This window comes from Myxocyprinus asiaticus, chromosome 3 (genome assembly GCF_019703515.2).
Source record: "Myxocyprinus asiaticus isolate MX2 ecotype Aquarium Trade chromosome 3, UBuf_Myxa_2, whole genome shotgun sequence".
Lineage (NCBI taxonomy): Eukaryota > Metazoa > Chordata > Actinopteri > Cypriniformes > Catostomidae > Myxocyprinus > Myxocyprinus asiaticus.
In genome coordinates, this window is record NC_059346.1 from 44086775 (window position 1) to 44102246 (window position 15472).

The 15472-nt window shown below is 41.6% G+C and overlaps 1 protein-coding gene across 3 annotated transcripts in view; it reads left to right on the top strand.

Annotated features, from left to right (window-relative positions):
* Positions 1-15472, top strand: part of LOC127428120 (ras-specific guanine nucleotide-releasing factor 2-like) — a 119011-nt gene that overhangs the window by 69573 nt on the left and 33966 nt on the right. Inside the window, exons 14-18 of one of the 3 annotated variants that reach the window (XM_051676220.1) lie at positions 771-1019; positions 2236-2328; positions 7051-7457; positions 12525-12668; positions 15123-15212. In XM_051676220.1, the coding sequence (XP_051532180.1) occupies positions 771-1019; positions 2236-2328; positions 7051-7457; positions 12525-12668; positions 15123-15212 (983 nt within the window). The remainder of the gene's footprint in view (positions 1-770; positions 1020-2235; positions 2329-7050; positions 7458-12524; positions 12669-15122; positions 15213-15472) is intronic. The other 2 variants (XM_051676229.1, XM_051676235.1) reach the window with 2 other exon arrangements.

Genomic DNA, 15472 nt, shown 5'->3' on the forward strand with positions numbered 1-15472 from the left:
TGCACTTTCATTCATTCTTCTGTTAAAACTCATGTATTATTTGAGCTGTTAAGTTGTTTAAATCTTCATTTTTACAGTTGTTTTAGGGTTTTAGGGTTTGTTGACATTATATCCTCATGGCAACGAAGTTGTAAAATTGGCTATGACTTTACATAGAAAAGGTTATTAAGTGATTTTATCACACTAAATCCTGTTAACATGCATATTGTTTATGTCTTGTGGCTATACTTTTGAAACAATGAGTATTTGAATGTTTACTGATTGGCTCTCATTCACTTCCATTGTAAGTGCCTCACTTTTTGCTTTTTTTAAATGAAAAGGAGGGGCAAGTCAAAATAAATGTTTGTGGTAATCAATATTATACCACAAATGTGGTCGATTGAGCTTAACTGGTACTTAACCCAGAGTATTTCTTTTAAGATCTTTGCAATAAACCAAGCCTTGTTGTTGCTGAGCTATAATACCAATTCAAATTGGTAATACAAGAAATACAAGCTCCATTAGGAAAGATAAGTGACTAAAATAATGTTTTTCAAAAAGTAATTATATAGTTGTGACCATTACACCATTTTTTTTATAGTGGTACTTATGAGTGAAAGTGCTTGTTATAGGCCTTTACATCATCATCATCATCACTATCAGTATCAGCTGCAGAAAAATTATATCAGTGCACCTCCACTAGTGCGTCATAATATCTCCATTTACCATTTGCATACATTTACAGCATAGGCTACAGGCCGTAAAGCTGCTTTGGTTGTGCTTCTCATTAGATCTGATGTGCGTCTCCATAAAGATGATGTTGACATTTGCTTCAGCAAGACGCTCAACTCCTGCAAGGTTCCTCAGATCCGCTATGCCAGCGTGGAGAGACTGCTGGAGAGGCTGACCGACCTGCGCTTCCTCTCCATAGACTTCCTCAACACCTTCTTGCACACCTACAGGATCTTCACTACCGCCTCCGTGGTCATGGAGAAACTGGCTGACATCTACAAGAAGCCTTTTACTTCCATTCCAGTCAGGTAATAAAGCTTTCAAATGTGTTAAAAGTCAACCTGCCTAGTAAAAGAAATACACAGAAATCACATTTACAATGTGCTGCAAATGTGGAGGGTTTTCTTCACTAAGAAACTGTTTATCATTATTGCTACAGGTACATGACATGCAAATCTTACAGATGCATTATGTAACTTTTTCCACCATAAGTAAGTTTTATATCATATATCGATATATTACTTGTTCTCACAATATTGAATTGAGAACTTAGATCCCTGTATCAATACTTCTTTTCTTCTATTTGCGTCATATCATGTACAACAGTTAAATCATGAAGAACCAGGTCGTCTAAATAAGCGCAAACTCTGAGATTGTGTTACTCAGTGTGGTCAGAAACACTTTTTTGAGGTGTGAGAGAGATTGAAACTAAATCTGCCTATTTACTGTATGTATTTTCTCAAGGAAACATCCTGAGTCTCTCATGCCTTTGGCACCGTTTTAACTGCGACCCAATTATGATATTGTAATGCATCGCGATATAAGGAATTGTAACATGTATCACATAACATGTTGTATTGTGAGGTGGTTGACAATACCCAGCCCTACATCCTATTATTGGATAATTGATAATTCAAAACTTTTGCATCATGATGCCTCCATGCCTGGTTGTATTTATGGAACATGAATATATTTAAATAATTTTCTATATTAAATATATTTATATTTGTGATTGTAATTAATACGATTTGAAAGATTATGTTTGCATTCAATTGTTACATTGGTCTATATTCACTGTGTTTGAATATTACATTTGTGTAAGACACCACAACACAAAAAAAAAAAAACATTTTTGAGAGTCAGCGTAAGGGAGTAGGGGCATTGAACCTCTACATGTCTTTGTGCTCATAGATTTAATGACCTTTAACTGGAAACATTTTCTTTTCCAAAAGCAGTTGTTTTGCCAGTGAATTGGTGTAATCTTTGTAACCGGGGCTGAAAAGGAAGCTCAGAAAGCTTCAAATTGCTCAGCACTGAAAGCTTTAAAATGTGCAGCCATTTCTCCTAAAAGTCATAACATTTTTTATATCCTCATGCAACCACAATAAGAACAGACGAACACAATACGGCTTGTGCACCATGTGTGAGAATGTTTACGACCAGATGATGTCATCGTGAGTGATGTGACGTTTAATGTGTTGTGGTATCCCTCATCTCCCCACGCTGTGCTTTGCTGTCACACAGGGTCAAGTATCACTCATTCGACCGCTTGTCCATTACATCCATCTGTCCTGACTACAGCCTGAAGATCAGGAAGATGGCACTGGATCAGTCAAAGTAACACACACATCTCTCTCTGTTACTCATTCACTTCCCTCTCTGTCCATTTCTCTGCTTCTGATCTTCTAATTTTCCACTCTGTTTGTTGCTTTACTTTCTATTTTGGGAGTTACAAATATGTGATTTTATCAAGTCACAGATTCTCAAAATTTCTGCCTTTGCATACAGTTTTCCTTTGCCATCATCACTGCAAGAGTCCACATTTTGCAATGTTTATTTTTTTACAACAGCTAGTTCCAGTCCACTAATTTGATTAAACAAGTGGAGTTCCAAGAGTGCTAATATTTCTTACAGTATAACAAAATCCGTATATGGAACAGCCTGTGCATGTGTGTTGCTTGGCGACACTATAGGACTGCGGCTGGTTGAAAGAAACCCCTTAAGTTAAGTGACAATAGCCTTACAATAATAAATTATTCTAAGTCCAGTTATTAAACACTATATGGCGCAAGCTGATAGGTCCTTTGAGCATTTAATCTGTTACTCAGTCAGCTTGCATACTCTATAGGGGATTGCACACGTCTGACTGCCAAACGTCTTTGGCTGTGCCAAAGAGATCAACTTGCATATTTTCCATTAAATTCAACACAAATCATTATCAAAGGACATATATTATTTACTCTAGCCTTCTTCATTCTTGAAGTCGATGTGCCCTATGTTAGATACCTGTGCCGTGTCCTAGCCATGACGCGGCATAACGCTTGTTGTCCGGTGTGCAACCGCCTTATGGCCTAAGCTAATAGGTCCTTTAAAATTCAGTATGTTAAGCCAGTCAGCTCGCATGCCAGTCGATTGGTCCTTCGACATGTAATGTGTTGGCACATCAACTTGCACACTCTTTCTTTGTTTAACATTTAATTATGTGACACAATTTGAAAGCGGAGACTTTGTTGAACCAAAAAATAAATAGAACTCAATATTTGTGTTATTTGCTTAATTTGCTCAATGCAACTTCGATGCATTGCATAATTTTAAAGTTTTGTTAATAAATTCAGCAGATTTACGCATCACGAATGTGAGACCAAACCTTGCATTTCTTGAATTCAAGCAGATGGAGGGCTATATCTGGGGCCTATAAAATGAAAATGTGAAGACAGAAACTAATAATAAAAATGATATTGTTAATATTTTTACATTTGCCTTTTTGAAAATGTTAATTTATTCATTAATTATTTTTATAGTTTTAACAGTGGTATTTGTAACTAGACCATAGTAAACACATGGAAGCATGGATCTTCACTACCGTGGTTAGACGTAACATGATTTCTATAAAACAAACTATGGCATTTGTCATTATAAACAGTAGACCAACTCTAAACACATGTAAAACAATAAATACAAAATATAAATATTTAGAAGTTGTAACAAAAATGTATTATATTCCCTCACTCCCCTAATTTAGCCTATGACTATCACGTTTTGTAGTGATAAGGTGAGAGAGCAATGGATCTAAATGCAGCAATCTTTTAATCCACAACCAAACATGACGAGAATACATAGAATACGATGAAGGTTACCAAACATAAGTCATCTGTGATAACATACACATGTAACAATGATCATAGCAACATAAGAACTGACAATAAACTGAAACTAGATTGGAATATACACACACAAACAGATGAGGGAACGGGGAACAGCTGAGGAAGATGGAGGGCAGGTGAGGGTTATCAACAGGTGCATGCTGGGAAGTGTAGCCTGTGAGCACAGGGGAAACCTAAACAGACACTGAAGTGAACTGAAGGTGAAGGGGAAAAACATGAGGCAGTTCCTGACAGAACCCCCACCGCCCCCCCCCCCAAAGGGGTGACTCCTGGTGCCCAAATATGGATGGGAAGGCAAGTAGGGACAAACTGAAAAGGAAGGATCCGGAGGATGCTCAAGGTACCAAGGGGAAGTTTGCGGAATATCAGGAGGCCTGGGAGGTGGCCAAAGGGCCGGGACAAGGTCAGGAGGCAGCCACAGGGCAGGGACAGGGTCAGGAGGCCTTGGAGGTGGCCTCAGGGCAGGGACAGGAGGCTAAGGTGATTTCGCTTAACGAGGGCGGGCGGGGCTGAGGGAGGCTCGACGAGGGCGGGGCCATGGAAGGCGGAGCCGTGGGAGGCTTGACGAGGGCGGGGCCATGGAAGGTGGAGCCGTGAGAGGCTCGACGAGGGTGGGGCCATGGAAGGCGGAGCCGTGGGAGGCTCGACAAAGGCAGGCAAAGCCAAAGGAGGCTCGAGGAGCAGAGCCATGGAAGGCTTGAAGAGAGCTGGCAATGACTGGGAACTGGCCTCCGTGGCTGAGAGCACTGGCAGTGACTGGGGTGCGACCTGCGTGGCCGTGAGCATGGGCAGTGACAGGGGAACGACCTCCGTGGTCGTGAGCATGGGCAGTGACAGGGGAGTAGGAGTCCTTCTCCTCTTCCACTTCCAGATGGTCGTGAGCATAGCTGTGGGAGGCTCGAAGGGTGGAGCCATGGGAGGCTCAATGAGGGAAGGCTCCAGGACCACCAAGGCTGGGGAGAGAGTGGTCTCTGTTGATGGGGGCTCGGAGACCACTGGAACCCTAGTGGGCCCCCCCTGAAAATTCCTCTAGGGCTAGAGCTGGCTCTGGGGCGGACGAGGCTTGTTTGGCCATGGCAGGCGTGGGCGTTGGCTTATTAGTCATGAGAGGCCAGGAGCAAGGAGCCGTGGAGGGCCAGGAGCAAGGAGCCATGGAGGTGACGGCCCCCCGGGGGGCATTCTCTGTTGGGGGAGAATTAATCCCCTCTTTCTCTTCCCCTACAGTGAAAAGTGAGCCACAAAATTTAAGAGCCAATTCCATATACTCACATAGTGTCCAGTGAGTATCAGGCTGGGGCATCCGTGCCCTTAATGCTTCATTCAGACCGACTCTGAAGAACGACATCAGAGTGCGGTCATCATAGTGCACCAGATTAGCCAGCTCAAGGAACTCACGGACATGATCCTCCAATGGACGGTCCCCTTGGGTGAGGAGGAGTATTTGGACAGCTGCTAGATTCATTTGTTGGGTCAGTTCTTCTGTCATGTTTTGTTGTGATGAGGCGAGAGAGAGCAATGGATCTAAATGCAGCAATCCTTTAATCCACAACCAAAGAAGCCGAGAATACATAGAATAAAATGAAGGTTACAAAACATAACAGTCATCTGTGGTACCATAAACACATGTAACAACGATCATAGGAACGTAAGAACTGACAATATGTGACTGAAACTAGAGGGTATATATACAAACAGATGACTGAAGAGGGAACGGGGAACAGCTAATGAAGGTGGAGGGCAGGTGAGAGTTATCAACAGGTGCATGCTGGAAAGTGTAGTCCATGGGCATGGGAGAACAGACTCTGAAGTGAACTGAAGGTGAAGGGGAAAAACATGAGGCAGTTCGTGACAATGACAAATTTAATAGAGCTAAAGTAATATTTATTGTCAATCTATTTCTGCCTAAAGTACAATTAGTGTTACTATAGTAAATTCAAGGGTGGTTATGTAAAATTCTGTGCTGAATTCAAATGGTTTCCACTTCTTACTGATTCTCGCAAAGCTGCTAGTTTAAGAGCTCGAGCTTTAAGAGTTTTGCGCTCGCACTGCTCTGTCCATCGAGCCGTATCCATCTACAGAACCATACAGGTGCATTAGCCAAAGTTGTGCCTCCGCCTGTGTATTTGATGCTGCTAAACCAGATACTTCAGATGTGTCACTAAAATAAAAAATCAGATGAACTACGGTACAAATGCATACCAACCTGTATAATTGAGAACCAACTGATATACTCCAATTCTTGATAAACATTTTTATGCAAAGAGGAACTTGACAATAGATTTGATTATTATGACCAGGGGCATTGTTTCCAGGGGGATGGGGGAGGTAACCCCCCCCCCCCCAATATTTATACCATGATCAATGGAAACATGTAGATGCTTCATGCTGCAACCCCCCAATATTCAAGCCAAATCTACACCCTTGATGATGACTGATAAACGCCCCCCATTTGTAACCTAATGCCCTCCTATATACTAATTTGCTCTCAGCGCCCCCTGGCATCCTTTGAACACCCCCTGGGAGGCGGTACCACCCCTGTTGAAAACCCCTGGTATATCTAATTGTGCAGCAGCATGTCCTACATGCTTAACAGAGCATGCCTGTGTATGTTTTAGCAGTCGCAAGTCTTTGTACTTGCTCTGCAGCAGCAGCATAATCAGATCTAGTCCGCCAAGACTAAACCTATCAACTTTTCATTTCCATCATAACACCTTAAATTTATTGTGAGAGTTGTCATCTTAAAGGGTTTCTTGCAACTTGGCTGTGACCCTGCTTTGGCTTTCTGGAACTATTTTAATTGGCGGAGAAAAAATAAACAAACTACCTGGCTATATTATGTGTGAAACACAAGTTACTCAATATTAACTATAGGTTTATAGAACTGTTGTATAAAATAAATATCTCAATTGCAATCGTGCTGGTGTTCAATACAGCAGGACTCTTGCTAATGTGATATTGCAGAAATGTTACTGTTTTGCTGAAGCTCTGAAACCTGCAGATGAGGCATGCCACTCCATGTCACAACAATCAAATTCTCTATTGTTTCCATGCATAGAATGCATCCAACACCCTAAAATGTTGAGTTTACTTGGAGTATGCAAGTATGGAGGACAGAATGTAAGATATATGCCAGTGTTGCTCTTTTTTATGCCTGTCTCTGGTTACCATATCTCAGGTCCCTGGAGCTCTTCTTCGCCACCAACCAGAACAACCGCAGCGGGGATCACGTGAACGACAAATCTCCCAGACTGTGCCGCAAGTTCTCATCTCCACCACCTCTCTCCATCCCCTCTCGTACCTCTTCTCCAGTTCGCACAAGGAAACTATCCCTCAACTCTCCTGTCGGCTCTAGAGTGGGCATCCTGGATCTGTCCACTACCTCGTCATCTGCAGCCAGCAGTCCAACCTCCAACAACCCCACCATTTCACCCCCACCCTCCAATAACAACAAGCCCCCATTGGATCTCAGCCGTGGACAGAGTCCATCATCCCCCGAGCAGAGCCCTGGAGCTCAGGATGAGAATGCCGAGGTGCCCCGAATCGATGCCCTCTGTGGAAAACTACGGCGCAGCATCAGAAGAGGTGAGCAGAAAAAACATAGATTTCCTCTCCCTAAAAAGTGGGAGAAACATATGGTGTGATGTTAGAAGTAGGTCTAAACTTAACCATCAACTTAGCCAACATGGATGTTTATGATGGTGTTCTTCATTAGCTAGCTTGCATTTTTAAAGCATAATTTCATCAGGTGCCAGATGTGGCTGGTAAAGTAATTATAGGATTTTTGTAGGTGCTCACAAATTACGTTGAAAACCACTTCATCATAATAACATAATAAAGGGAGAGTTCAGCCAAAAATGAAAATTCTTTCATCATTTATTTATCCTTATGTTGTTGCAAATCCAGATGAGTCTCTTTTTTTTCCATTAAACACAAAAGGAGAAATTTTAATGAATGTCCAATTTCTTTTTTCCCGTACAGTAAGCATACAGTGACCAGGGACTGTCAAGTTCCTAAAAGTTCATAAAGATTCCATAAAAGCAGCTTAAAAATAATCAAGATGACTTGTGCACTTTGTTCCAAGTCTTCTGAAGCCATACAATATTTTTGTGTGTTGAACTGAAACGTGAAAAACTAACATATACAGTGGCAAGAAAAAGTATGTGAACCCTTTGGAATTACCTGCATTTATATATAAATTTATCTTAAAATCTGGTTTGATCTTCATCTAAGTTACAATAATGAACAAACGCAATCTGTTTTAACTAATAACACACAAATTATTGTATTGTTCTTGTACATATTGAATACATCATTCAAACATTCACAGTGTAGGTTGTGTGGCAGGGTGAGCAAGACACAGACATAGTGGGTGTGGCGTCAAGCCTAGGAGAGGCATTTATTGGAAATAATAATAAAAATAACAAGTCCATAAAGGGGGGGTAATAAAGTGTCCAAGGGGGAATAGTGTTCATAATAAAGGGGGAATCTGGCATCCTCGCGGAGAGACGGGGTTCCGTGAAGGGCGCGGTAGTGTCCATAGAATGGCCCAGGCATGAGCTGGGTCCGTCAGCCGCTCACGCTCCCCTCCAGGGTTCACGGCGCGAGGGGCAGCGGCGTCCTTGGTGGACTATCTTTCCAGGCCCATGGCAGGCATGAGGGGAATTCGGCCCGGCATCTAGCCCATCGGCGGCGATGTGAGCTGACTCATTAATGCATCCAAGGGCCCGAAGAACGGGTTCTGTAGAAGGGTAGCGATCTCCGCACGCAAGGTAGCGTCATTCTCGCCCTTCACCGAGGTGAAGCGGAAGCTGCTGAACCTGGGCGGGCGCCTGGCGAACTGAATCATGTAGCCGAGTCGGACGGTCCGGGTCAGCCATCGTGATGAGTTGGAAAGCACGAGCCATGCGTCCAAACTCCGGGCGAGGGGGACCAAGAGGACAATCACGTCGGATGTACCAGCGGGTGGGGCCTCACGGTGGGGCAGAGCCCGAGGCGCCATGTTGAGGGGGCTCGAACCCCGTGGCCGTGCTGAGTCCAGAGACATCGAAGCACTTTCCTGGCTCCTGATGCCCACCATAAGATTGGTCGAGGAGGGGGGAGGAGGAATATCGTCCCCGTAGTCCACTGGAACCAACCCGGTGTGGGCATGTTTGTGCCACAGCTGGGCACGCAGGAGTGGGGGGTCCGCCGCTGGAGAGCCGATCCTGCTGGAATGGGATGGTGGACGGCGGTTGTGACGACAGCCGTGCACACCTGACATGTGACCCAGGGAACAAGAAAACCACTCTATAGTTGAAGTTTTGGGTACCGCAGCCTCTTGGGCGTGCAGCAAAAAATGAAACAAAAGATTGTCCTCCCGGCCCTCCACCAGGGGATGGAGTGGTCTGACTACCAGCTCCATAGAGGTGGGTCTCCTCGTCCCTGGGTCGCCCATCTCAGGGGCGCGTCGAAGCCTTCCTTGGGTTCTTGGTGGCTGGCCGTGAGACGGGTGGCGTCTGCTTCCTGCGGTGGGATCCATGCCGGGGCTGGGCCATGGGGGCGGGCTGCGGCAGAGCTGGTGCTGTTGTTGCAGGAGGACGCCCTTGGTGATGAGCAGATGGGGTGCGGGGTCTTGAGCTGCGCCAGGGCAGGATGTGTTGGATAGCCTCCGTCTGCTGCCTCACCGCCGAGAACTGCTGGGCAAAGTCCTCGACGGTGTCGCCGAACAGGCCAGCCTGGGAAATGGGGGCATCAAGGAAGGGTGCCTTGTCAGCCTCTCTCATCTCGACCAGGTTGAGCCAAAGGTGGTGCTCCTGGACCACCAGGGTGGACATCGCCTGCCTGAGAGACTGCGCCATGACCTTCGTCGCCTGGAGAGCGAGGTCAGTTGCCGAGCGCAGTTCCTGCGTCAATCCCAGGTCAGAACTACCCTCGTGCAGCTCTTTTAGCGCCTTGGCTTGGTGTACCTGCAGGAGATCCATGGCGTGCAGGGCGGAGGCGGCTTGTCCAGCGGCACCACAGGCCTTAGCCGTCAGAGACGACGTAAACCTACAGGCCTGCTCACCAATTCCACTCGCCAATTCCCATTGGCCTTTTTTCAAAAAGCAGAGGTGTTTAGGGCTCCCAAGAGTGACCCCTAGTGTCACTACATTGACACAACGTCGAGTGAGTGACAGATAGGGAACAAAAGTTCATTGTAAGCATTAAAGCATTTGTTTTTTCTTGTTTTTACTGTGGACAACTGCTCACAGATGCTGTCGAGATTAACTTCTTTAATGGCCAAAACAAATGTTTTATTTTCTTTCTAAGGCTATATGTCCGACCAGCATGACTCCATATAAAACCCACAAATAAAGTGCAAACATGCTCACTCTGTGTGTCTCCTTAATGCATAATAGAGGACTTGTTAAGCTAATTGGCAAAACACCCATCTTGCTCTCCATTATGTCCCTCTACTATACTGGCAGTGAGGCAGCTCCTAGCTCGGAATGAGAAGCAAGCATGTTTGAAACTGAACCAAATGACAGAGCGCTTTCATTATTTATATAAAAAACATTTAAAGAATCGATTTGTGCTTTCTGAAAGGGTCTCTTTAATGTAGATGACTGATTTTAGTTAAAGGGGGACAACCAAATAATGAAAATTATCACCCATATTTTGTTCGCCCATATGACTTTCTTTACGAAAAACACTAAATTAGATATTTTGAAGAATCTCTACACAGCTCTTTTCCATACAAAGCAAGTGTATTGTAACAATGGGCCGTCAAGCTCCAACAATAACAAAACATCACCATATAAGTACAATAAAAATAGTCCATACAACTTATGCATTATATTCCAAAAATGCATACAGTTTCTTTATGTGAGGAAGGAACAGACAATAAGGCTCTATTTGTTAACATAAGAATGAACTACAATGAACTATACTTTTACAGCAGTTATTAATCTTGGTTGTGTTCATTTCAGCATATATACTAATACATTTTTAACATTAAAAGTGTTATATATTTACACTATGTAATGCATTATTAAAAAATATGAGCTAGCAATAAAAACCTGTAAGTTTATAAATGATCATTAACATTAAAGATTAATAAATGCAATAAAAAAGATTGTTCGTTGTTAGTTCACAAACAGAACTTTTTTTGAAAATCTAAATCTACTGTATAAAGTTATTTTAAATCATGCTATTTATTGTAGCTTTCAAATCACATTAGTGCATTTGCAGATTCAAACTCAGTTAAATTTTTCCTCTAAAATGTGTTCTGAGCAAACTACTGATGCTGTTTGCTCCTTATGTTTGTTTTAGCTTGGAGAGAGAGGTTCACTCTACTTATGTCTCTCAAAACACAAAGCCTATCACAGCAGTTACAGATGCTTCTTTGATTTAATTTGTGCTCAACATTACAATAATGGGCTTGTATTGTTTTTCTTTCTCCCCTATAAAATCAGCCACATTCTGAAGTTGGTCTTATTGTAAACCATTAGCACTAATAATGAGCTTTTACATAGCATCAGAGGAGCTACATTACACCATCAGAGAGGCTCTCTGCTGGTCTGCCTCCATATCACAGCTCACAAAATGTGTCTCTTTTATTTTTTTTAATAACCGAAGAATTATTCTGATCGCAAGAAAGAGATTACTTCCATACCCACAGGAAACAAATGGTACTTTGATAGCCAAATAGTATGAGACCAAAAGCAAACAAATGTACATTATTTATAGCTCAGTGAGTACTGACGCTGACTACCAACCCTGGAGTCAGGGTGTGCTGAGTGACTCCAGCCAGGTCTCCTAAGCAACCAAATTGGTCCGGTTGCTAGGGAGGGTAGATTCACACGGGGGAACCTCCTCATGGTCACGATTAGTGGTTCTCGCTCTCAATAGGGCGCATGGTAAGTTGTGCGCGGATCGCATAGAGTAGCATGAGCCTCCACATGCTGTGAGTCTCTGTGGTGTCATGCACAATGAGCCACGTGATAAGATGCGTGAATTGACACTCTCAGAAGCGGAGGCAACTGAGACTTGTCCTCTGCCACCCAGATTGAGGTGAGTAACCGCGCCACCACAAGGACCTACTAATTAGTGGGAATTGGGCATTCCAAATTTGGAGAAAAGGGGATAAAAAAATAAAATAAATATAAAAACTTGGCAAATTTACTGAATTTGTAAATATTGATTGTCCTTGTTAAGGCAAATGCAATATTAGTTTTACTAGTATTAAACTGAAAATTTGTCCCTCACTGTTTCTGATATCTCAAATTGTCTGACTTGTTGAGGAGAGGTTTACGGTTACTTTTTCTAAAAGATTGGACTTCCCATTTGGACTTTTGAATTACTTTTTTCAAAAAGACTGGTAGCTGAGTGCGTTTGACATGGGTCAGGTCAAATCATTAAGAACACCTCAGCAACCACATAGTACCACACTAACAACAACTCAGAACATCTGAGGAATCGCATACAACACTCTGGCATCGTTGTGTCAAGTTTTGCACAGGAAAGCACCACTAACATTTTCTTCAGAAAATGTCAAAATGTCTTTGTTTTTTATTCCTCTAAACAACAACAGCATTGTTTGCTTGTAAACCTATTAAACTATTCATTTTTGAGGAAGCTCCTAGTTGAATGAATATAAATGAGAAGTGCTATGATCCATTTCAATGACAGGTCTGACTCTCCCCTCAGCTGTGTTGGAGTCTGTGTCTTTGGACAAGTCTATCCCAGAGTCGCCTCAGGGCAGTGAACCAGGAGATATCTCTCCCTGTCGCTCCCCCTCCACTCCACGCCACCTCCGCTACAGACAGACTGGAGGTAAGTGTGTGTGCATGTTCACTGTAAAAAGTGTTAAGGTGCAATTGTTACTTTAAGGATCTTTTTCTCATTGATCTAATGTATACAAGTTGATTTAGTCACGATATTTTATAATGTTTTTGACTTGAATTAAACTAGTTAATTAAGATGTTACCACATGAAGAATATTTGTTTGGTTGACTATTTTTATGTTAAAGATTTTTTACAGTTTGGCTCCCTTGGCGGTACAGGCCTCTTTTGAGAACAACTGTATAGTCATGTGGCCTGGTCTGACTTTCCTAAGCCTCTGAAAAGTATATATACTTTTTAGGAGTTTTAATCTCCTGGTACCACTGGTACTTACATTTAAAGAGGAATCCTGGGCTTCTCAGAAATACCAAATGTTTAGTGGTTTGTCCATTTTTAAAAATGTCTGACATCACAAGTTTCATCATCAGTTTTCTTAAGGTTTCTTGTAAAAAAGAATCTCAGGAATACTTTAGGGAGTTTTTAAAACGGAGTATGATTTTCTTTTACAAAAAAAAGACATTGATTTCATACATACACTTCTAGAAGAGACATGTGTTTTTGTTTTCACACTACAGAGTAAAAAAATAAAATATTATATATATATAGAACAGTAAAACAGGTTTTGTACCTCTTTGTACATTTTTATAGCATAATTTGTAAGTACAACAGTGATCTGATTACAAAATAAGTGGCAAAATATCGGCATCGGTACTGGCCTATAGGTTTTTTTTGGTAAAATCGGTATAGGCAAAAAATTACATATATTTGTATCTCTACTCATTATTTCAAATTTTTATTTTTATTTTTGTATAACTTATTTTCCCAAAGCATGTTAATGTAAATAAAAAATAAAAAATAGACACTATGTACTGTATAAGGTTGGGAACAACCATGTTTGCCTGTGTTTAAATAAATTATTCAGGAAGTAAATGTTATATAAATAAATCATTCTGTAATGTCTTTCATAATGTAGCAACTTAATGTCCAAAACTTAATTAATGGGTTCCAGGAGGATAAATACAACCTTATTGTTAATGTAAATATCAAAATGGTTGGTTTATCTCAGGGCATGCATATTTTCATCATCAGTCTAGGTGCTCCACAGTAATAGACCATAATTTAGTATATAGTTGGAGCATAGATAGCTACAGTATTTGAGCTCTATTCTGGTCTTAGATCAGTTTTCATGTTTCTTTCAGAGTATATTAGAGGAGAGAGCTCTTCTCAGGTCAGCATCCAACACTGCATTCCTGCATGCCTCTTCCACACGCAACCTGCTCAAGCAAAACCTGCCCAGGGCAGTCCTCAATAAAGTTCAGTTCTATTACTAAATGGCCACAGTCACAGTCATTCTATCCAATTTATCTTGGAACTAAAACAGTCAAATATTGTGCTTTGATGATATTAAATGAAAGCCATATATAGGGGAGAGTTGAAACAGGGGATCCTCTGGCACATAATTGGCTCTGATTGGCACAGAAGTTGTTCCAACCAAACTGTTTGTATTAGGTGTCTTTGGTTCAATGTAAACAGTTCAGTTATAGTGATTTTGTCATAAATATACAGTGTATAAACTTACATACTCTCTCAGTTGAAATTTCCACAAAAAGCAGTTTCCATACAGTATGGTCTCAAAAAAGGTCTGGTTTTGCGATAATTATATTGCAAGTAAAAATTGGCTTTGGCGAGTAAATAAAATAGTTACTCTCCATTGGCCGCTAACTTAATAACCAGCTGCAACATAACAGGCTACATGGTTAAATTTGAACTAGAAGAATAATAATCTGACCCTCGCTGATGTAAGCTACATGCACAATTCAAGTCAAAGACATACAAACATTTACAAAAAAAAAAAAAAAAAAAAAAAAAACATCTGTCATGACTTGTGCATTTACTAACCATTTTTACATTAGTGGAAAATAAGTTCATAATCATAAGTTTACAGGTCATGATGTGTCTACAGGTCATGAACAAAATCATGATGTGTCTACACATTTTTTGCCTAGTGCAGTTTTATTTCACCAGGAAACTGCGACGAATTGTAGAATTCGGCATGAAAAAGTGTTTCCAAAAATGTATTTATAGTAATGTCGATTCTATGAGACTAGGTTGGTTTTATCAAGAGGAGGCTATCTTGTACTATATGATGCCACGAGTCACACTGTTTGTCTCAAATATGCAAGGAAAAACTGCTAAATACGCAAAGCTAAGCAAAGTGTTAAGGACCAATGTATGTTTATGTTTTTTAAATAATGCAAAATATTTTTTGTTTCAATGCCAGTAAAAGATGTTTATGGCTGGCAAATTTTCTTAATTCACTTGCAATTAGCATGTGCAGTAAAATGTTATTTTGGACCCTGCATACTGTTCAACTAAGCCAGTCATTTAATATAAAATTACCCCTTTTTTTTTTATAAAATCTCTTCTCTGTGTTTTCTTTTCTAGTCCAGTCAGCTGAGAACTCACGTTGTTCCGTTTCTCCAGCTTCTGCATTTGCTATAGCCACGGCAGCAGCTGGGCACAACAGCCCTCCAGGTAAACTGCACCTCTGAGCAGAACCCTAGAGAAGCAACATGTTATGATCTGCCCTTTACTTCAGATTAGTGTGGCCCAGCTCCTTCTAGTGTCCACAAATTGCTGCAGCTGAATTAAGGCATCTCTGTCCTGGTAATCCAGGTCTATAAACTTCTCCATTCTCACCCCTCATTGATGGAACAAAGTAGAAAATCTTTGATCATAATCAGAATAACAGGATTATCAGTGGCACATTGAATTAGTCTTAATTTGACAAGATT